Source organism: Salmo salar, chromosome 07 (assembly GCF_965601325.2).
Source record: "Salmo salar chromosome 07, fSalSal1, whole genome shotgun sequence".
Classification (NCBI taxonomy): domain Eukaryota; kingdom Metazoa; phylum Chordata; class Actinopteri; order Salmoniformes; family Salmonidae; genus Salmo; species Salmo salar.
This window is the reverse complement of record NC_138297.1, coordinates 3,487,501-3,511,426: the sequence shown is the minus strand read 5'-3', so window position 1 is coordinate 3,511,426 and position 23,926 is coordinate 3,487,501. Positions and strand designations below refer to the sequence as shown.

The window sequence follows — 23,926 nt, the reverse complement described above, 5'->3', positions numbered from 1 at the left end:
TATAATACCTTACGTGAGGTGATATCTCCAGTCCTCTCTATATAATACCTTAGGTGAGGTGATATCTCCAGTCCTCTCTATATAATACCTTAGGTGAGTGGATATTTCCAGTCCTCTATATGTTATATAATACCTTAGGTGAGGTGATATCTCCAGTCCTCCCTATATAATACCTTACGTGAGGTGATATCTCCAGTCCTCTCTATATAATACCTTAGGTGAGGTGATATCTCCAGTCCTCTCTATGTGTTATATAATACCTTAGGTGAGGTGATATCTCCAGTCCTCTCTATATAATACCTTAGGTGAGGTGATATCTCCAGTCCTCTCTATATAATACCTTAGGTGAGGTGATATCTCCAGTCCTCGCAATATAATACCTTAGGTGAGGTGATATTTCCAGTCCTCTATATGTTATATAATACCTTAGGTGAGGTGATATCTCCAGTCCTCCCTATATAATACCTTAGGTGAGGTGATATTTCCAGTCCTCTATGTTATATAATACCTTAGGTGAGGTGATATCTCCAGTCCTCTCTATGTGTTATATAATACCTTAGGCGAGGTGATATCTCCAGTCCTCTCTATATAATACCTTAGGCGAGGTGATATCTCCAGTCCTCCCTATATAATACCTTAGGTGAGGTGATATCTCCAGTCCTCTCTATATAATACCTTAGGCGAGGTGATATCTCCAGTCCTCTCTATATAATACCTTAGGTGAGGTGATATCTCCAGTCCTCGCTATATAATACCTTAGGTGAGGTGATATTTCCAGTCCTCTATATGTTATATAATACCTTAGGTGAGGTGATATCTCCAGTCCTCCCTATATAATACCTTAGGTGAGGTGATATTTCCAGTCCTCTATGTTATATAATACCTTAGGTGAGGTGATATCTCCAGTCCTCTCTATGTGTTATATAATACCTTAGGCGAGGTGATATCTCCAGTCCTCTCTATATAATACCTTAGGCGAGGTGATATCTCCAGTCCTCCCTATATAATACCTTAGGTGAGGTGATATCTCCAGTCCTCTCTATATAATACCTTAGGCGAGGTGATATCTCCAGTCCTCTCTATATAATACCTTAGGTGAGGTGATATCTCCAGTCGTCTCTATATAATACCTTAGGTAAGGTGATATCTCCAGTCCTCTCTATATAATACCTTAGGTGAGGTGATATCTCCAGTCCTCTCTATATAATACCTTAGGTGAGGTGATATCTCCCGTCCTCTCTGTGTGTTATATAATACCTTAGGTGAGGTGATATCTCCAGTCCTCTCTATATAATACATTAGGTGAGGTGATATCTCCAGTCCTCTCTATATAATACCTTAGGCGAGGTGATATCTCCAGTCCTCTCTATATAATACCTTAGGTGAGGTGATATCTCCAGTCCTCTCTATATAATACCTTAGGTGAGGTGATATCTCCAGTCCTCTCTATATAATACCTTAGGTGAGTGGATATTTCCAGTCCTCTATATGTTATATAATACCTTAGGTGAGGTGATATCTCCAGTCCTCTCTATATAATACCTTAGGTGAGGTGATATCTCCAGTCCTCTCTATATAATACCTTAGGTGAGGTGATATCTCCCGTCCTCTCTGTGTGTTATATAATACCTTAGGTGAGGTGATATCTCCAGTCCTCTCTATATAATACATTAGGTGAGGTGATATCTCCAGTCCTCTCTATATAATACCTTAGGCGAGGTGATATCTCCAGTCCTCTCTATATAATACCTTAGGTGAGGTGATATCTCCAGTCCTCTCTATATAATACCTTAGGTGAGGTGATATCTCCAGTCCTCTCTATATAATACCTTAGGTGAGTGGATATTTCCAGTCCTCTATATGTTATATAATACCTTAGGTGAGGTGATATCTCCAGTCCTCCCTATATAATACCTTACGTGAGGTGATATCTCCAGTCCTCTCTATATAATACCTTAGGTGAGGTGATATCTCCAGTCCTCTCTATGTGTTATATAATACCTTAGGTGAGGTGATATCTCCAGTCCTCTCTATATAATACCTTAGGTGAGGTGATATCTCCAGTCCTCGCTATATAATACCTTAGGTGAGGTGATATTTCCAGTCCTCTATATGTTATATAATACCTTAGGTGAGGTGATATCTCCAGTCCTCCCTATATAATACCTTAGGTGAGGTGATATTTCCAGTCCTCTATGTTATATAATACCTTAGGTGAGGTGATATCTCCAGTCCTCTCTATGTGTTATATAATACCTTAGGCGAGGTGATATCTCCAGTCCTCTCTATATAATACCTTAGGCGAGGTGATATCTCCAGTCCTCCCTATATAATACCTTAGGTGAGGTGATATCTCCAGTCCTCTCTATATAATACCTTAGGCGAGGTGATATCTCCAGTCCTCTCTATATAATACCTTAGGTGAGGTGATATCTCCAGTCCTCGCTATATAATACCTTAGGTGAGGTGATATTTCCAGTCCTCTATATGTTATATAATACCTTAGGTGAGGTGATATCTCCAGTCCTCCCTATATAATACCTTAGGTGAGGTGATATTTCCAGTCCTCTATGTTATATAATACCTTAGGTGAGGTGATATCTCCAGTCCTCTCTATGTGTTATATAATACCTTAGGCGAGGTGATATCTCCAGTCCTCTCTATATAATACCTTAGGCGAGGTGATATCTACAGTCCTCCCTATATAATACCTTAGGTGAGGTGATATCTCCAGTCCTCTCTATATAATACCTTAGGCGAGGTGATATCTCCAGTCCTCTCTATATAATACCTTAGGTGAGGTGATATCTCCAGTCGTCTCTATATAATACCTTAGGTAAGGTGATATCTCCAGTCCTCTCTATATAATACCTTAGGTGAGGTGATATCTCCAGTCCTCTCTATATAATACCTTAGGTGAGGTGATATCTCCCGTCCTCTCTGTGTGTTATATAATACCTTAGGTGAGGTGATATCTCCAGTCCTCTCTATATAATACATTAGGTGAGGTGATATCTCCAGTCCTCTCTATATAATACCTTAGGCGAGGTGATATCTCCAGTCCTCTCTATATAATACCTTAGGCGAGGTGATATCTCCAGTCCTCTTTATATATAATACCTTAGGTGAGGTGATATCTCCAGTCCTCTCTATATAATACCTTAGGTGAGGTGATATCTCCAGTCCTCCCTATATAATACCTTAGGTGAGGTGATATCTCCAGTCCTCCCTATATAATACCTTAGGTGAGGTGATATCTCCAGTCCTCTCTATGTGTTATATAATACCTTAGGTGAGGTGATATCTCCAGTCCTCTCTATATAATACCTTAGGCGAGGTGATCGCTCCAGTCCTCTCTATATAATACCTTAGGTGAGGTGATATCTCCAGTCCTCTCTATATAATACCTTAGGTGAGGTGATATCTCCAGTCCTCTCTATATAATACCTTAGGTGAGATGATATCTCCAGTCCTCTCTATATAATACCTTAGGTGAGGTGATATCTCCAGTCCTCTCTATATAATACCTTAGGTGAGGTGATATCTCCAGTCCTCTCTATGTAATACCTTAGGTGAGGTGATATTTCCAGTCCTCTATATGTTATATAATACCTTAGGTGAGGTGATATCTCCAGTCCTCTCTATATAATACCTTAGGCGAGGCGATATCTCCAGTCCTCTCTATGTGTTATATAATACCTTAGGTGAGGTGATATCTCCAGTCCTCTCTATATAATACCTTAGGTGAGGTGATATCTCCAGTCCTCTCTATATAATACCTTAGGTGAGGTGATATCTCCAGTCCTCTCTATATAATACCTTAGGCGAGGTGATATCTCCAGTCCTCTCTATATAATACCTTAGGCGAGGTGATATCTCCAGTCCTCTCTATATAATACCTTAGGTGAGGTGATATCTCCAGTCCTCTCTATATAATACCTTAGGCGAGGTGATATCTCCAGTCCTCTCTATATAATACCTTAGGTGAGGTGATATCTCCAGTCCTCTCTATGTGTTATATAATACCTTAGGTGAGGTGATATCTCCAGTCCTCGCTATATAATACCTTAGGTGAGGTGATATCTCCAGTCCTCTCTATGTGTTATATAATACCTTAGGTGAGGTGATATCTCCATTTCTCTCTATATAATACCTTAGGTGAGGTGATATCTCCAGTCCTCTCTATATAATACCTTAGGCGAAGTGATATCTCCAGTCCTCTCTATATAATACCTTAGGTGAGGTGATATTTCCAGTCCTCTATGTTATATAATACCTTAGGTGAGGTGATATCTCCAGTCCTCTCTATGTGTTATATAATACCTTAGGTGAGGTGATATCTCCAGTCCTCCCTATATAATACCTTAGGTGAGGTGATATCTCCAGTCCTCTCTATATAATACCTTAGGTGAGGTGATATCTCCAGTCCTCTCTATGTGTTATATAATACCTTAGGCGAGGTGATCGCTCCAGTCCTCTCTATATAATACCTTAGGTGAGGTGATATCTCCAGTCCTCTCTATATAATACCTTAGGTGAGGTGATATCTCCAGTCCTCCCTATATAATACCTTACGTGAGGTGATATCTCCAGTCCTCTCTATATAATACCTTAGGTGAGGTGATATCTCCAGTCCTCTCTATATAATACCTTAGGTGAGGTGATATTTCCAGTCCTCTATATGTTATATAATACCTTAGGTGAGGTGATATCTCCAGTCCTCCCTATATAATACCTTACGTGAGGTGATATCTCCAGTCCTCTCTATATAATACCTTAGGTGAGGTGATATCTCCAGTCCTCTCTATATAATACCTTAGGTGAGGTGATATCTCCAGTCCTCTCTATGTGTTATATAATACCTTAGGTGAGGTGATATCTCCAGTCCTCTCTATATAATACCTTAGGTGAGGTGATATCTCCAGTCCTCGCTATATAATACCTTAGGTGAGGTGATATTTCCAGTCCTCTATATGTTATATAATACCTTAGGTGAGGTGATATCTCCAGTCCTCCCTATATAATACCTTAGGTGAGGTGATATCTCCAGTCCTCTCTATGTGTTATATAATACCTTAGGTGAGGTGATATCTCCAGTCCTCTCTATATAATACCTTAGGTGAGGTGATATCTCCAGTCCTCTATGTTATATAATACCTTAGGTGAGGTGATATCTCCAGTCCTCTCTATGTGTTATATAATACCTTAGGCGAGGTGATATCTCCAGTCCTCTCTATATAATACCTTAGGTGAGGTGATATCTCCAGTCCTCTCTATGTGTTATATAATACCTTAGGTGAGGTGATATCTCCAGTCCTCTCTATGTGTTATATAATACCTTAGGTGAGGTGATATCTCCAGTCCTCCCTATATAATACCTTAGGTGAGGTGATATCTCCAGTCCTCTCTATATAATACCTTAGGTGAGGTGATATCTCCAGTCCTCTCTATGTGTTATATAATACCTTAGGCGAGGTGATCGCTCCAGTCCTCTCTATATAATACCTTAGGTGAGGTGATATCTCCAGTCCTCTCTATATAATACCTTAGGAGAGGTGATATCTCCAGTCCTCCCTATATAATACCTTACGTGAGGTGATATCTCCAGTCCTCTCTATATAATACCTTAGGTGAGGTGATATCTCCAGTCCTCTCTATATAATACCTTAGGTGAGGTGATATTTCCAGTCCTCTATATGTTATATAATACCTTAGGTGAGGTGATATCTCCAGTCCTCCCTATATAATACCTTAGGTGAGGTGATATCTCCAGTCCTCTCTATATAATACCTTAGGCGAGGTGATCGCTCCAGTCCTCTCTATATAATACCTTAGGTGAGGTGATATCTCCAGTCCTCTCTATATAATACCTTAGGTGAGGTGATATCTCCAGTCCTCCCTATATAATACCTTACGTGAGGTGATATCTCCAGTCCTCTCTATATAATACCTTAGGTGAGGTGATATCTCCAGTCCTCTCTATATAATACCTTAGGTGAGGTGATATTTCCAGTCCTCTATATGTTATATAATACCTTAGGTGAGGTGATATCTCCAGTCCTCCCTATATAATACCTTAGGTGAGGTGATATCTCCAGTCCTCTCTATATAATACCTTAGGTGAGGTGATATCTCCAGTCCTCTCTATGTGTTATATAATACCTTAGGTGAGGTGATATCTCCAGTCCTCTCTATATAATACCTTAGGTGAGGTGATATCTCCAGTCCTCGCTATATAATACCTTAGGTGAGGTGATATTTCCAGTCCTCTATATGTTATATAATACCTTAGGTGAGGTGATATCTCCAGTCCTCCCTATATAATACCTTAGGTGAGGTGATATCTCCAGTCCTCTCTATGTGTTATATAATACCTTAGGTGAGGTGATATCTCCAGTCCTCTCTATATAATACCTTAGGTGAGGTGATATCTCCAGTCCTCGCTATATAATACCTTAGGTGAGGTGATATTTCCAGTCCTCTATATGTTATATAATACCTTAGGTGAGGTGATATCTCCAGTCCTCCCTATATAATACCTTAGGTGAGGTGATATCTCCAGTCCTCTCTATATAATACCTTAGGTGAGGTGATATCTCCAGTCCTCTATGTTATATAATACCTTAGGCGAGGTGATATCTCCAGTCCTCGCTATATAATACCTTAGGTGAGGTGATATCTCCAGTCCTCTCTATATAATACCTTAGGCGAGGTGATATCTCCAGTCCTCTCTATATAATACCTTAGGTGAGGTGATATCTCCAGTCCTCTCTATATAATACCTTAGGTGAGGTGATATCTCCAGTCCTCTCTATATAATACCTTAGGCGAAGTGATATCTCCAGTCCTCTATGTTATATAATACCTTAGGTGAGGTGATATCTCCAGTCCTCTATGTTATATAATACCTTAGGTGAGGTGATATTTCCAGTCCTCTATGTTATATAATACCTTAGGTGAGGTGATATCTCCAGTCCTCTATGTTATATAATACCTTAGGTGAGGTGATATCTCCAGTCCTCTCTATATAATACCTTAGGTGAGGTGATATCTCCAGTCCTCTCTATATGTTATATAATACCTTAGGTGAGGTGATATCTCCAGTCCTCTCTATATAATACCTTAGGCGAGGTGATATCTCCAGTCCTCTCTATATAATACCTTAGGCGAGGTGATATCTCCAGTCCTCTCTATATAATACCTTAGGTGAGGTGATATCTCCAGTCCTCTCTATGTGTTATATAATACCTTAGGTGAGGTGATATCTCCAGTCCTCTCTATATAATACCTTAGGCGAAGTGATATCTCCAGTCCTCTCTATGTGTTATATAATACCTTAGGCGAGGTGATATCTCCAGTCCTCTCTATATAATACCTTAGGCGAAGTGATATCTCCAGTCCTCTATGTTATATAATACCTTAGGTGAGGTGATATCTCCAGTCCTCTATGTTATATAATACCTTAGGTGAGGTGATATTTCCAGTCCTCTATGTTATATAATACCTTAGGTGAGGTGATATCTCCAGTCCTCTATGTTATATAATACCTTAGGTGAGGTGATATCTCCAGTCCTCTCTATATAATACCTTAGGTGAGGTGATATCTCCAGTCCTCTCTATATGTTATATAATACCTTAGGTGAGGTGATATCTCCAGTCCTCTCTATATAATACCTTAGGCGAGGTGATATCTCCAGTCCTCTCTATATAATACCTTAGGCGAGGTGATATCTCCAGTCCTCTCTATATAATACCTTAGGTGAGGTGATATCTCCAGTCCTCTCTATGTGTTATATAATACCTTAGGTGAGGTGATATCTCCAGTCCTCTCTATATAATACCTTAGGCGAAGTGATATCTCCAGTCCTCTCTATGTGTTATATAATACCTTAGGCGAGGTGATATCTCCAGTCCTCTCTATATAATACCTTAGGCGAAGTGATATCTCCAGTCCTCTCTATGTGTTATATAATACCTTAGGCGAGGTGATATCTCCAGTCCTCTCTATATAATACCTTAGGCGAGGTGATATCTCCAGTCCTCTCTATATAATACCTTAGGCGAGGTGATATCTCCAGTCCTCTCTATATAATACCTTAGGCGAGGTGATATCTCCAGTCCTCTCTATATAATACCTTAGGCGAGGTGATATCTCCAGTCCTCTCTATATAATACCTTAGGCGAGGTGATATCTCCAGTCCTCTCTATGTGTTATATAATACCTTAGGTGAGGTGATATCTCCAGTCCTCCCTATATAATACGTTAGGCGAGGTGATATCTCCAGTCCTCTCTATATAATACCTTAGGCGAGGTGATATCTCCAGTCCTCTTTATATATAATACCTTAGGTGAGGTGATATCTCCAGTCCTCTCTATATAATACCTTAGGTGAGGTGATATCTCCAGTCCTCCCTATATAATACCTTAGGTGAGGTGATATCTCCAGTCCTCCCTATATAATACCTTAGGTGAGGTGATATCTCCAGTCCTCTCTATGTGTTATATAATACCTTAGGTGAGGTGATATCTCCAGTCCTCTCTATATAATACCTTAGGCGAGGTGATCGCTCCAGTCCTCTCTATATAATACCTTAGGTGAGGTGATATCTCCAGTCCTCTCTATATAATACCTTAGGTGAGGTGATATCTCCAGTCCTCTCTATATAATACCTTAGGTGAGATGATATCTCCAGTCCTCTCTATATAATACCTTAGGTGAGGTGATATCTCCAGTCCTCTCTATATAATACCTTAGGTGAGGTGATATCTCCAGTCCTCTCTATGTAATACCTTAGGTGAGGTGATATTTCCAGTCCTCTATATGTTATATAATACCTTAGGTGAGGTGATATCTCCAGTCCTCTCTATATAATACCTTAGGCGAGGCGATATCTCCAGTCCTCTCTATGTGTTATATAATACCTTAGGTGAGGTGATATCTCCAGTCCTCTCTATATAATACCTTAGGTGAGGTGATATCTCCAGTCCTCTCTATATAATACCTTAGGTGAGGTGATATCTCCAGTCCTCTCTATATAATACCTTAGGCGAGGTGATATCTCCAGTCCTCTCTATATAATACCTTAGGTGAGGTGATATCTCCAGTCCTCTCTATGTGTTATATAATACCTTAGGTGAGGTGATATCTCCAGTCCTCGCTATATAATACCTTAGGTGAGGTGATATCTCCAGTCCTCTCTATATAATACCTTAGGCGAAGTGATATCTCCAGTCCTCTCTATATAATACCTTAGGTGAGGTGATATTTCCAGTCCTCTATGTTATATAATACCTTAGGTGAGGTGATATCTCCATTTCTCTCTATATAATACCTTAGGTGAGGTGATATCTCCAGTCCTCTCTATATAATACCTTAGGCGAAGTGATATCTCCAGTCCTCTCTATATAATACCTTAGGTGAGGTGATATTTCCAGTCCTCTATGTTATATAATACCTTAGGTGAGGTGATATCTCCAGTCCTCTCTATGTGTTATATAATACCTTAGGTGAGGTGATATCTCCAGTCCTCCCTATATAATACCTTAGGTGAGGTGATATCTCCAGTCCTCTCTATATAATACCTTAGGTGAGGTGATATCTCCAGTCCTCTCTATGTGTTATATAATACCTTAGGCGAGGTGATCGCTCCAGTCCTCTCTATATAATACCTTAGGTGAGGTGATATCTCCAGTCCTCTCTATATAATACCTTAGGTGAGGTGATATCTCCAGTCCTCCCTATATAATACCTTACGTGAGGTGATATCTCCAGTCCTCTCTATATAATACCTTAGGTGAGGTGATATCTCCAGTCCTCTCTATATAATACCTTAGGTGAGGTGATATTTCCAGTCCTCTATATGTTATATAATACCTTAGGTGAGGTGATATCTCCAGTCCTCCCTATATAATACCTTACGTGAGGTGATATCTCCAGTCCTCTCTATATAATACCTTAGGTGAGGTGATATCTCCAGTCCTCTCTATATAATACCTTAGGTGAGGTGATATCTCCAGTCCTCTCTATGTGTTATATAATACCTTAGGTGAGGTGATATCTCCAGTCCTCTCTATATAATACCTTAGGTGAGGTGATATCTCCAGTCCTCGCTATATAATACCTTAGGTGAGGTGATATTTCCAGTCCTCTATATGTTATATAATACCTTAGGTGAGGTGATATCTCCAGTCCTCCCTATATAATACCTTAGGTGAGGTGATATCTCCAGTCCTCTCTATGTGTTATATAATACCTTAGGTGAGGTGATATCTCCAGTCCTCTCTATATAATACCTTAGGTGAGGTGATATCTCCAGTCCTCTATGTTATATAATACCTTAGGTGAGGTGATATCTCCAGTCCTCTCTATGTGTTATATAATACCTTAGGCGAGGTGATATCTCCAGTCCTCTCTATATAATACCTTAGGTGAGGTGATATCTCCAGTCCTCTCTATGTGTTATATAATACCTTAGGTGAGGTGATATCTCCAGTCCTCTCTATGTGTTATATAATACCTTAGGTGAGGTGATATCTCCAGTCCTCTCTATGTGTTATATAATACCTTAGGTGAGGTGATATCTCCAGTCCTCCCTATATAATACCTTAGGTGAGGTGATATCTCCAGTCCTCTCTATATAATACCTTAGGTGAGGTGATATCTCCAGTCCTCTCTATGTGTTATATAATACCTTAGGCGAGGTGATCGCTCCAGTCCTCTCTATATAATACCTTAGGTGAGGTGATATCTCCAGTCCTCTCTATATAATACCTTAGGTGAGGTGATATCTCCAGTCCTCCCTATATAATACCTTACGTGAGGTGATATCTCCAGTCCTCTCTATATAATACCTTAGGTGAGGTGATATCTCCAGTCCTCTCTATATAATACCTTAGGTGAGGTGATATTTCCAGTCCTCTATATGTTATATAATACCTTAGGTGAGGTGATATCTCCAGTCCTCCCTATATAATACCTTAGGTGAGGTGATATCTCCAGTCCTCTCTATATAATACCTTAGGCGAGGTGATCGCTCCAGTCCTCTCTATATAATACCTTAGGTGAGGTGATATCTCCAGTCCTCTCTATATAATACCTTAGGTGAGGTGATATCTCCAGTCCTCCCTATATAATACCTTACGTGAGGTGATATCTCCAGTCCTCCCTATATAATACCTTACGTGAGGTGATATCTCCAGTCCTCTCTATATAATACCTTAGGTGAGGTGATATCTCCAGTCCTCTCTATATAATACCTTAGGTGAGGTGATATTTCCAGTCCTCTATATGTTATATAATACCTTAGGTGAGGTGATATCTCCAGTCCTCCCTATATAATACCTTAGGTGAGGTGATATCTCCAGTCCTCTCTATATAATACCTTAGGTGAGGTGATATCTCCAGTCCTCTCTATGTGTTATATAATACCTTAGGTGAGGTGATATCTCCAGTCCTCCCTATATAATACCTTACGTGAGGTGATATCTCCAGTCCTCGCTATATAATACCTTAGGTGAGGTGATATCTCCAGTCCTCTCTATATAATACCTTAGGTGAGGTGATATTTCCAGTCCTCTATATGTTATATAATACCTTAGGTGAGGTGATATCTCCAGTCCTCCCTATATAATACCTTAGGTGAGGTGATATCTCCAGTCCTCTCTATATAATACCTTAGGTGAGGTGATATCTCCAGTCCTCTCTATGTGTTATATAATACCTTAGGTGAGGTGATATCTCCAGTCCTCTCTATATAATACCTTAGGTGAGGTGATATCTCCAGTCCTCGCTATATAATACCTTAGGTGAGGTGATATTTCCAGTCCTCTATATGTTATATAATACCTTAGGTGAGGTGATATCTCCAGTCCTCCCTATATAATACCTTAGGTGAGGTGATATCTCCAGTCCTCTCTATGTGTTATATAATACCTTAGGTGAGGTGATATCTCCAGTCCTCTCTATATAATACCTTAGGTGAGGTGATATCTCCAGTCCTCGCTATATAATACCTTAGGTGAGGTGATATTTCCAGTCCTCTATATGTTATATAATACCTTAGGTGAGGTGATATCTCCAGTCCTCCCTATATAATACCTTAGGTGAGGTGATATCTCCAGTCTTCTCTATATAATACCTTAGGTGAGGTGATATCTCCAGTCCTCTATGTTATATAATACCTTAGGCAAGGTGATATCTCCAGTCCTCGCTATATAATACCTTAGGTGAGGTGATATCTCCAGTCCTCTCTATATAATACCTTAGGCGAGGTGATATCTCCAGTCCTCTCTATATAATACCTTAGGTGAGGTGATATCTCCAGTCCTCTCTATATAATACCTTAGGTGAGGTGATATCTCCAGTCCTCTCTATATAATACCTTAGGCGAAGTGATATCTCCAGTCCTCTCTATGTGTTATATAATACCTTAGGCGAGGTGATATCTCCAGTCCTCTCTATATAATACCTTAGGCGAAGTGATATCTCCAGTCCTCTCTATGTGTTATATAATACCTTAGGCGAGGTGATATCTCCAGTCCTCTCTATATAATACCTTAGGCGAGGTGATATCTCCAGTCCTCTCTATATAATACCTTAGGCGAGGTGATATCTCCAGTCCTCTCTATATAATACCTTAGGCGAGGTGATATCTCCAGTCCTCTCTATATAATACCTTAGGCGAGGTGATATCTCCAGTCCTCTCTATGTGTTATATAATACCTTAGGTGAGGTGATATCTCCAGTCCTCCCTATATAATACCTTAGGCGAGGTGATATCTCCAGTCCTCTCTATATAATACCTTAGGCGAGGTGATATCTCCAGTCCTCTCTATGTGTTATATAATACCTTAGGTGAGGTGATATCTCCAGTCCTCCCTATATAATACCTTAGGTGTGGTGATATCTCCAGTCCTCTCTACATAATACCTTAGGTGAGGTGATATCTCCAGTCCTCTCTATATAATACCTTAGGTGAGGTGATATCTCCAGTCCTCTCTATATAATACCTTAGGTGAGGTGATATCTCCAGTCCTCTCTATATAATACCTTAGGTGAGGTGATATCTCCAGTCCTCTCTATATAATACCTTAGGTGAGGTGATATTTCCAGTCCTCTATGTTATATAATACCTTAGGTGAGGTGATATCTCCAGTCCTCTATGTTATATAATACCTTAGGTGAGGTGATATCTCCAGTCCTCTCTATATAATACCTTAGGTGAGGTGATATCTCCAGTCCTCTCTATATGTTATATAATACCTTAGGTGAGGTGATATCTCCAGTCCTCTCTATATAATACCTTAGGCGAGGTGATATCTCCAGTCCTCTCTATATAATACCTTAGGCGAGGTGATATCTCCAGTCCTCTCTATATAATACCTTAGGTGAGGTGATATCTCCAGTCCTCTCTATATAATACCTTAGGTGAGGTGATATCTCCAGTCCTCTCTATATAATACCTTAGGCGAGGTGATATCTCCAGTCCTCCCTATATAATACCTTAGGTGAGGTGATATCTCCAGTCCTCTCTATATAATACCTTAGGCGAGGTGATATCGCCAGTCCTCTCTATATAATACCTTAGGCGAGGTGATATCTCCAGTCCTCTCTATATAATACCTTAGGCGAGGTGATATCTCCAGTCCTCTCTATATAATACCTTAGGTGAGGTGATATCTCCAGTCCTCTCTATATAATACCTTAGGTGAGGTGATATCTCCAGTCCTCTCTATGTGTTATATAATACCTTAGGCGAGGTGATATCTCCAGTCCTCTCTATATAATACCTTAGGTGAGGTGATATCTCCAGTCCTCTCTATATAATACCTTAGGCGAGGCGATATCTCCAGTCCTCTCTATGTGTTATATAATACCTTAGGCGAGGTGATATCTCCAGTCCTCTCTATGTGTTATATAATACCTTAGGCGAGGTGATATCTCCAGTCCTCTCTATATAATACCTTAGGCGAGGTGATATCTCCAGTCCTCCCTATATAATACCTTAGGTGAGGTGATATCTCCAGTCCTCTCTATATAATACCTTAGGCGAGGTGATATCTCCAGTCCTCTCTATATAATACCTTAGGCGAGGTGATATCTCCAGTCCTCTCTATATAATACCTTAGGTGAGGTGATATCTCCAGTCCTCTCTATATAATACCTTAGGCGAGGTGATATCTCCAGTCCTCTCTATATAATACCTTAGGTGAGGTGATATCTCCAGTCCTCGCTATATAATACCTTAGGCGAGGTGATATCTCCAGTCCTCTCTATATAATACCTTAGGCGAGGTGATATCTCCAGTCCTCTCTATATAATACCTTAGGCGAGGTGATATCTCCAGTCCTCTCTATATAATACCTTAGGTGAGGTGATATCTCCAGTCCTCTCTATGTGTTATATAATAACTTAGGTGAGGTGATATCTCCAGTCCTCTCTATGTGTTATATAATACCTTAGGTGAGGTGATATCTCCATTCCTCTCTATATAATACCTTAGGCGAGGTGATATCTCCAGTCCTCCCTATATAATACCTTAGGCGAGGTGATATCTCCAGTCCTCTCTATATAATACCTTAGGCGAGGTGATATCTCCAGTCCTCTCTATATAATACCTTAGGCGAGGTGATATCTCCAGTCCTCTCTATATAATACCTTAGGCGAGGTGATATCTCCAGTCCTCTCTATATAATACCTTAGGCGAGGTGATATCTCCAGTCCTCTCTATATAATACCTTAGGCGAGGTGATATCTCCAGTCCTCTCTATATAATACCTTAGGTGAGGTGATATCTCCAGTCCTCTCTATATAATACCTTAGGCGAGGTGATATCTCCAGTCCTCTCTATATAATACCTTAGGCGAGGTGATATCTCCAGTCCTCTCTATATAATACCTTAGGCGAGGTGATATCTCCAGTCCTCTCTGATATAATACCTTAGGTGAGGTGATATCTCCAGTCCTCTCTATATAATACCTTAGGTGAGGTGATATCTCCAGTCCTCTCTATGTGTTATATAATACCTTAGGCGAGGTGATATCTCCATTCCTCTCTATATAATACCTTAGGTGAGGTGATATCTCCATTCCTCTCTATATAATACCTTAGGCGAGGTGATATCTCCAGTCCTCCCTATATAATACCTTAGGCGAGGTGATATCTCCAGTCCTCCAGTTGCTCTCTATATGGTGCTGTTGTACGTAGGCACTCTTCCAGGGTGAGTGGAGGAAACCAGGTTTAAGAGTCTTTCTTCTCTTCACAACCAGGGGCTCTTCAATACCTGGTTAAACAACATTATTACTGACATAAAACAGGGTTAAATAACAGTATTACTGACATAAAACAGGGTTAAGTAACAGTATTAATGACATAAAACACAGGGGTTAAATAACATTATATATATATATATGTCACTTTTTGATGTGACCTGACCAAATTCACATATAAAATGTGTGTAATAGATCTGTCATGAGGTAGAATCTGTCACTCTCATTGAAAGCAATTCTACGTCTGTTCTATGTGATCTATTTCTATGCTTCATAGAAACATTAACACACAGATATGGGGGTGGTAGCAATAACATTATTGTTGAAAACCAGGGGCTCCTCGATACCTACAGAGAAATATAGTTAAATAAATAACATTACCAAGAGACAGAGAGAGAGACAGAGAGAGACATCAAGCATCTTTGCTATCGCTAGCTCAATGGTATGGGTTTAATGTAATGCTAAAAGCTATTGCTAGCTGCTAACGCATTGGGTATGGGAGTAATGTAATGCTAAAGCTATCGCTAGCCACTAAGCTCATTGGTATGGGAGTAATGTAATGCTAAAGCTATCGCTAGCTGCTAATGTACTGGTATGGGTGTAATGTTAGCGATAAATCCATCTGACAGGCAGAGAGCCCAGTGCTACTCACAGACAGACACAATGAGAGCTGATGCCCTGCAGAGTGGATGAGTGGTCAGTCAGAGGTGTGTGTGTGTGTGTGTGTGTGTGTGTGTGTGTGTGTGTGTGTGTGTGTGTGTGTGTGTGTGTGTGTGCCATCTTGCTAGATCTTTCTAGATGGTGCCAACAAACACAAATCGCCCTGCCAAATTTCGCAGTATTTTGTCTTTTTTTTGTTTGTTATTTCTTAAATGATTTGCTCAGAACCTAAAAAAAAATAAAAAATTATTACTTACTGCCGGAATTTTTTTTTTTTTTGGGGGGGGGATATTAATTAGATCGGCAGTCATTCAACAGAAATCTGAGCAGAAATTCGACTTCCCTGACGTGGATCCGTTGTTTGACCTTCCCGATGCAGCTCTATTCATCCCGGGGGGGGGGGGGGGGGGTTTGCACCAAAACGCCAACGCCGGACGTAGAAGGACTGGGGTCCTAACCAGACTTCAGCGGAGTGCATACCATCCACCGATTCCGAGTATATTACTCTAACGGTCAGTCCCTGGACAATAAAGTTGACGAGCTCAGGGCGAGGATCTCCTTCCAGAGAAATTATATATTTATTGCATGTGGAGACTTTAATAAAAGAAATCTGAGGAAAATGCTACCGAGATTCTATCAACACACCTCCTGTGCTACACGGACCCTCGATGATTGCTACTATCCCTTATGGGATGGCAACATGGCCCTCTGCCGCCCTACCTTCGACAAAATCAGATTATGCCTCCATTCCGCTCCTCTCGAACTATAGGCAGAAACTTAAACAGGAAGTTCCCTTGGTAAGGACTGTTCAACATTGGTCTGACCAACCGGAATCTATGCTTCAAGATTATTTTGATCACGCAGACTGCAAAATGTTCGGGGTCGCCTCAGAATAGTATCGACATATACACTGACTTGATGACTTGGTTCATAGAAGATGTTGTTCCCACTGTGACGAGTACAATTTATCCAAAGCAAAAACCGTGTACAGATGACAGCTTACGCGCCAAGCTGAAAAGCGCGAACCACCACATTTTACCAAGGCAAGGTGACTGGGAACACGGACGTGTACAAACAGACCAGCTATGACCTTCGTAAAGGCAATCAAGGAGAGAAACGACATTACAAAGTAGAGTCACAATTCAAAAGGTTCAGAAACGAGACGTAAGTGGCGAGGAATCCAGAAAAATCATGAATTATAAAGGAAAAGCCAACCACATTGCAGGCCGACCCCAAGTGGTGAAGGTAGGCAACGACACCTCCTCCACGCTGATCCTCAACACTGGGACCCCACAAGGGTGCGTGCTCCTCCCCCTCCTGAACTCCCTGTTCACACACGACCACGCAAGTCTCCAACTCAATCATCAAGTTGGCCGACGACACAAGAGTGATAGGCCTGATTACCAACAATGAGACAGCCAACAGGGAGGTGGTGAGGGCCCTGGCAGAGTGGTGCCAGGAAAATAACCTCTCACTCAACAAAACAAAATGATCGTACAATTCACTGATAATAATGCTCGTGTCGACGTGCCCGGAAATGCATGCAATAAGCAAGTTAGCTATCTGCTTAGCTAGCTAACTATGTGACCTGTTAGTAAAGATTACATCAAATCAAAATTACATTTTATTGGTCACATACACATGGTTAAATCAAATCAAACTTTATTTGTCACATGCGCCAAATACAACAAGTGTAGACCTTACTGTGAAATGCTTACTTACAAGTCCTTAACCAACAATGCAGTTCAAGAAGAGTTAAGAAAATATTTAGCAAATAAATCAAAGTAAAAAATAATACAAAGTAACAATAAAAATAACAATAACGAGGCTATATACAGGGTATTACGGTACAGAGTCAATGTGGAGGCTATATACAGGGTATTACGGTACAGAGTCAATGTGGAGGCTATATACAGGGTATTACGGTACAGAGTCAATGTGGAGGCTATATACAGGGTATTACGGTACAGAGTCAATGTGGAGGCTATATACAGGGTATTACGGTACAGAGTCAATGTGGAGGCTATATACAGGGTATTACGGTACAGAGTCAATGTGGAGGCTATATACAGGGTATTACGGTACAGAGTCAATGTGGAGACTATATACAGGGTATTACGGTACAGAGTCAATGTGGAGGCTATATACAGGGTGTTACGGTACAGAGTCAATGTGGAGGCTATATACAGGGTATTACGGTACAGAGTCAATGTGGAGGCTATATACAGGGTGTTACGGTAAAGAGTCAATGTGGAGGCTATATACAGGGGGTACCGGTACAGAGTCAATGTGGAGGCTATATACAGGGGGTACCGGTACCGAGTCAATGTGGAGGCTATATACAGGGGGTACCGGTACAGAGTCAATGTGGAGGCTATATACAGGGGGTACCGGTACAGAGTCAATGTGGAGGCTATATACAGGGGGTACCGGTACAGAGTCAATGTGGAGGCTATATACAGGGGGTACCGGTACCGAGTCAATGTGGAGGCTATATACAGGGTATTACGGTACAGAGTCAATGTGGAGGCTATATACAGGGGGTACCGGTACCGAGTCAATGTGGAGGCTATATACAGGGGGTACCGGTACCGAGTCAATGTGGAGACTATATACAGGGGGTACCGGTACAGAGTCAATGTGGAGGCTATATACAGGGGGTACCGGTACAGAGTCAATGTGGAGGCTATATACAGGGGGGTACCAGTACAGAGTCAATGTGGAGGCTATATACAGGGGGTACCAGTACAGAGTCAATGTGGAGGCTATATACAGGGGGTACCGGTACAGAGTCAATGTGGAGGCTATATACAGGGGGTACCGGTACAGAGTCAATGTGGAGGCTATATACAGGGGGTACCGGTACCGAGTCAATGTGGAGGCTATATACAGGGGGTACCGGTAACGAGTCAATGTGGAGGCTATATACAGGGGGTACCGGTACCGAGTCAATGTGGAGGCTATATACAGGGGGTACCGGTACAGAGTCAATGTGGAGGCTATATACAGGGGGTACCGGTACCGAGTCAATGTGGAGGCTATATACAGGGGGTACCGGTACAGAGTCAATGTGGAGGCTATATACAGGGGGTACCGGTACCGAGTCAATGTGGAGGCTATATACAGGGGGTACCGGTACCGAGTCAATGTGGAGGCTATATACAGGGGGTATCGGTACCGAGTCAATGTGGAGGCTATATACAGGGGGTACCGGTACCGAGTCAATGTGGAGGCTATATACAGGGGGTACCGGTACAGAGTCAATGTGGAGGCTATATACAGGGGGTACCGGTACAGAGTCAATGTGGAGGCTATATACAGGGGGTACCGGTACAGAGTCAATGTGGAGGCTATATACAGGGGGTACCGGTACCGAGTCAATGTGGAGGCTATATACAGGGTATTACGGTACAGAGTCAATGTGGAGGCTATATACAGGGGGTACCGGTACCGAGTCAATGTGGAGGCTATATACAGGGGGTACCGGTACCGAGTCAATGTGGAGGCTATATACAGGGGGGTACCAGTACAGAGTCAATGTGGAGGCTATATACAGGGGGTACCGGTACCGAGTCAATGTGAAGGCTATATACAGGGGGTACCAGTACAGAGTCAATGTGGAGGCTATATACAGGGGGTACCGGTACAGAGTCAATGTGGAGGCTATATACAGGGGGGTACCAGTACAGAGTCAATGTGGAGGCTATATACAGGGGGTACCAGTACAGAGTCAATGTGGAGGCTATATACAGGGGGTACCGGTACAGAGTCAATGTGGAGGCTATATACAGGGGGTACCGGTACAGAGTCAATGTGGAGGCTATATACAGGGGGTACCGGTACCGAGTCAATGTGGAGGCTATATACAGGGGGTACCGGTACCGAGTCAATGTGGAGGCTATATACAGGGGGTACCGGTACCGAGTCAATGTGGAGGCTATATACAGGGGGTACCGGTACCGAGTCAATGTGAAGGCTATATACAGGGGGTACCGGTACCGAGTCAATGTGGAGGCTATATACAGGGTATTACGGTACAGAGTCAATGTGGAGGCTATATACAGGGTATTACGGTACAGAGTCAATGTGGAGGCTATATACAGGGTATTACGGTACAGAGTCAATGTGGAGGCTATATACAGGGTATTACGGTAAAGAGTCAATGTGGAGGCTATATACAGGGTATTACGGTACAGAGTCAATGTGGAGGCTATATACAGGGGGTACCGGTACAGAGTCAATGTGGAGGCTATATACAGGGGGTACCGGTACAGAGTCAATGTGGAGGCTATATACAGGGGGTACCAGTACAGAGTCAATGTGCAGGGGTACAGGTTAGAGGTAATATGTACATATAGGTGGGGGTGAAGTGACTATGCAAAGATAATAAACAGCGAATGGGTAGCCATTTGATTAATTGTTCATCAGTCTTATGGCTTGGGGATAGAAGCTGATAAGGAGCCTTTTGGTCCTAGACTTGGTGCTCTGGTACCGCGTGCCGTGTGGTAGCAGAGAAAACAGTCTATGACTTGGGTGACTGGAGTCTGACAATTTTATGGGCTTTCTTCTGACACCGCCAATTATATAGGTCTTGGATTGCAGGAAGCTTGGCCTCAGTGATGTACTGGGCCGTACGCGCTACCCTCTGTAAGCGCCTTACGGTCAGATGCCGAGCAGTTGCCACACCAGGCGGTGATGCAACCGGTAAGGATGCTCCCGATGGTGCAGCTGTAGAACTTTTTGAGGATCTGGGGACGCCAAATCTATTCAGTCTCCTTAGGGGGAAAAGGTTTTTTTGTGCCTCTCCAAAACACACAAAGGCATTCTATAGATAGATAGATCGTTGGTGAAGTGGACACCAAGGAACTTGAAGCTCTCAACCTGCTCCACTACAGCCCCGTCGATGAGAATGGGGGCGTGCTCAGTCCCTCCTTTTCCTGTAGTCCACGATCAGCTCCTTTGTCTTGCTCACATTGAGGGAGAGGTTGTTGTCCTGGCACCACACGACCAGGTCTCTGACCTCCTCCCTATAGGCTGTCTCATCGTTGTCGGTGATCAGGCCTACCACTGTTGTGTCGTCAGCAAACTTAATGATGGTGTTGGAGTCGTGCTTGGCCATGTAGTCATGGGTGAACAGGGAGTACACAGGAGGGGACTGAGCACGCATCCCTGAGGGGCCCCCGTGTTGAGGATCAGCGTGGCAGACATGTTGTTGCCTACCCTCACCACCTGGGGGCGGCCCGTCAGGAAGTCCAGGATCCAGTTGCAGAGGGAGGTGTTTAGTCCCAGGATCCTTAGCTTATTGATGAGCTTTGTGGGCACTATGGTGTTGAACGCTGAGCTGTAGTCAATGAACAGCATTCTCACATAGGTGTTCCTTTTGTCCAGGTGGAAAAGGGTGGTGTGGAGCACAATAAAGATTGCATCATCTGTGGATCTGTTAGGGCGGTATACAAATTGGAGTGGGTTTAGGGTTTCCGGGATGATGCTGTTGATGTGAGCCATGACCAGCCTTTCAAAGCACTTCATGGCTACAGACGCGAGTGCTACGGGTCGGTAGTCATTTAGGCAGGTTGCCTTGATGTTATTGGGCACAAGGACTATGATGGTCTGCTTGAAACATGTAGGTATTACAGACTCAGTCAGGGAGAGGTTGACCATGTCAGTGAAGACACTTGCCAGTTAGTCCGCGCGCACGGTCTGACTACACGTCCTGGTAATCCGTCTGGCCCTGCGGCTTATTAAAGGTTTTGTTCACATCGGCTACCGAGAGCATTGTCACACAGTCATCCAGAACAGCTGGTGCTCTCATGCATGCTTCAGTGTTGCTTGCCTCGAAGAGAGCATAAAAGGCATTTAACTCGTCTGTTAGGCGTGTGCGTCACTGGATAGATCGTGTCTGGGTTTCCCTTTGTAGTCTGTAATAGTTTTCAAGCCCTGTCAGAGCCGGTGTAGTACGATTCAATCTTAATCTTCTTAATTAATTATTGATGCTTTGCCTGTTTGATGGTTCATCTGAGGGCATAGCGGGATTTCTTATAAGTGTCCGGATTAGTGTCCCGCTCCTTGAAAGAGGCAGCTCTACACTTTAGCTCAATGATGCCTGTAATCCATGGCTTCTGGTTGGGATATGTACGTACAGTCACGATGGGGACGACGTCATCGATGCACTTATTGATGAAGCCGGTGACTGAGGTGGTGTACTCCTCAATGCCATTGGATGAATCCCGGAACATATTCCAGTCTGTGCTAGCGAAACAGTCTTGTAGTGTAGCATCCGCATCATCTGACCACTTCCATATTGAGCGAGTCACTGGTACTTCCTGCTTTAGTTGTTGCTTGTAATCAGGAGAATAGAATTATGGTCAGATTTGCCAAATGGAGGGCGAGGGAGAGCTCAGTAGCTCAGTTGGTAGAGCATGGTGTTTGCAACGCCAGGGTTGTGGGTTCGATTCCCACGGGGGCCGGCACAGAAAAAAAATAAATGTATGAAATTGTATGAAATGTATGCATTCACTACTGTAAGTCGCTCTGGATAAGAGCGTCTGCTAAATGACTAAAATGTAAAATGTAAAAAAAAATCTCTGTGTCTGGAGAAAAGGTGGTCTAGAATTGTTTTTCCCCTCTGGTTGCACATGTGACATGCGTGAGTTGTACCCTCCTCTCTGTGTGTGTGGTATGTACCCTCTATGCATGCATGCGTGCGTGCGTGCGTGCGTGCGTGCGTGCGTGCGTGCGTGCGTGCGTGTATGTATGTATGTATGTATGTATGTATGTATGTATGTGTGTGTGTGTGTGTGTGTGTGTGCGGTACCTACCCTCCTCTCTACCCTTCTCCCTCCACAGCATGTTGTCCTCAGCCAGTATCCTCCAATAGGAACAGGTCTGAGCAGCCTGCATCAGATCCCTGGGCTCCAGGAAGGTCAGGACATACAGGGCCAACTACAGGAGAGAAACACACAGTCATACCAACTACAGGGCCAACTACAGGGCCAACTACAGGGCCAACTACAGGGCCAACTACAGGGCCAACTACAGGGCCAACTACAGGAGAGAAACACACAGTCACACCAACTACAGGACCAACTACAGGGCCAACTACAGGGCCAACTACAGGAGAGAAACACACAGTCATACCAACTACAGGGCCAACTACAGGGCCAACTACAGGGCCAACTACAGGAGAGAAACACACAGTCATACCAACTACAGGGCCAACTACAGGGCCAACTACAGGGCCAACTACAGGGCCAACTACAGGAGAGAAACACACAGTCATACCAACTACAGGGCCAACTACAGGGCCAACTACAGGGCCAACTACAGGAGAGAAACACACAGTCATACCAACTACAGGGCCAACTACAGGGCCAACTACAGGAGAGAAACACACAGTCATACCAACTACAGGGCCAACTACAGGGCCAACTACAGGGCCAACTACAGGAGAGAAACACACAGTCATACCAACTACAGGGCCAACTACAGGGCCAACTACAGGGCCAACTACAGGGCCAACTACAGGGCCAACTACAGGGCCAACTACAGGAGAGACACAGTTAAACCAACTACAGGGCCAACTACAGGGCCAACTACAGGGCCAACTACAGGGCCAACTACAGGGCCAACTACAGGGCCAACTACAGGAGAGAAACACAGTCATATCACTGACCTATCACCATTTAACAACAATCACATCTACACTACCGTTCAAAAGTTTGAGGTCACTTAGAAATGTCTTTGTTTTTTAAAAGAAAAGCTGAATTTTTTTCTGTCCATTAAAATAACATCAAATTGATCAGAAATACAGCGTAGACATTGTTAATGTTGTAAATGATTATTGTAGCTGGAAACGGCTGATTTTTAATGGAATATCTACATAGGCGAACAGAGGCCCATTATCAGCAACCATCACTCCTGTGTTCCAATGGCACGTTGTGTTAGCTAATCCAAGTTTATCATTATAAAAAGGCTAATTGATCATTAGAAAACCCTTTT

The 23,926-nt window shown here is 42.6% G+C and overlaps 1 protein-coding gene across 1 annotated transcript in view; it reads right to left on the bottom strand.

Moving 5' to 3' along the window:
* LOC106608421 (uncharacterized) overlaps positions 1–23,926 on the bottom strand; it is a 138,524-nt gene that overhangs the window by 35,506 nt on the left and 79,092 nt on the right. Inside the window, 2 exon segments of the mRNA XM_082977265.1 lie at positions 15,146–15,282; positions 22,747–22,870. Coding sequence (XP_082833391.1) covers positions 15,146–15,282; positions 22,747–22,870 — 261 coding nt within the window.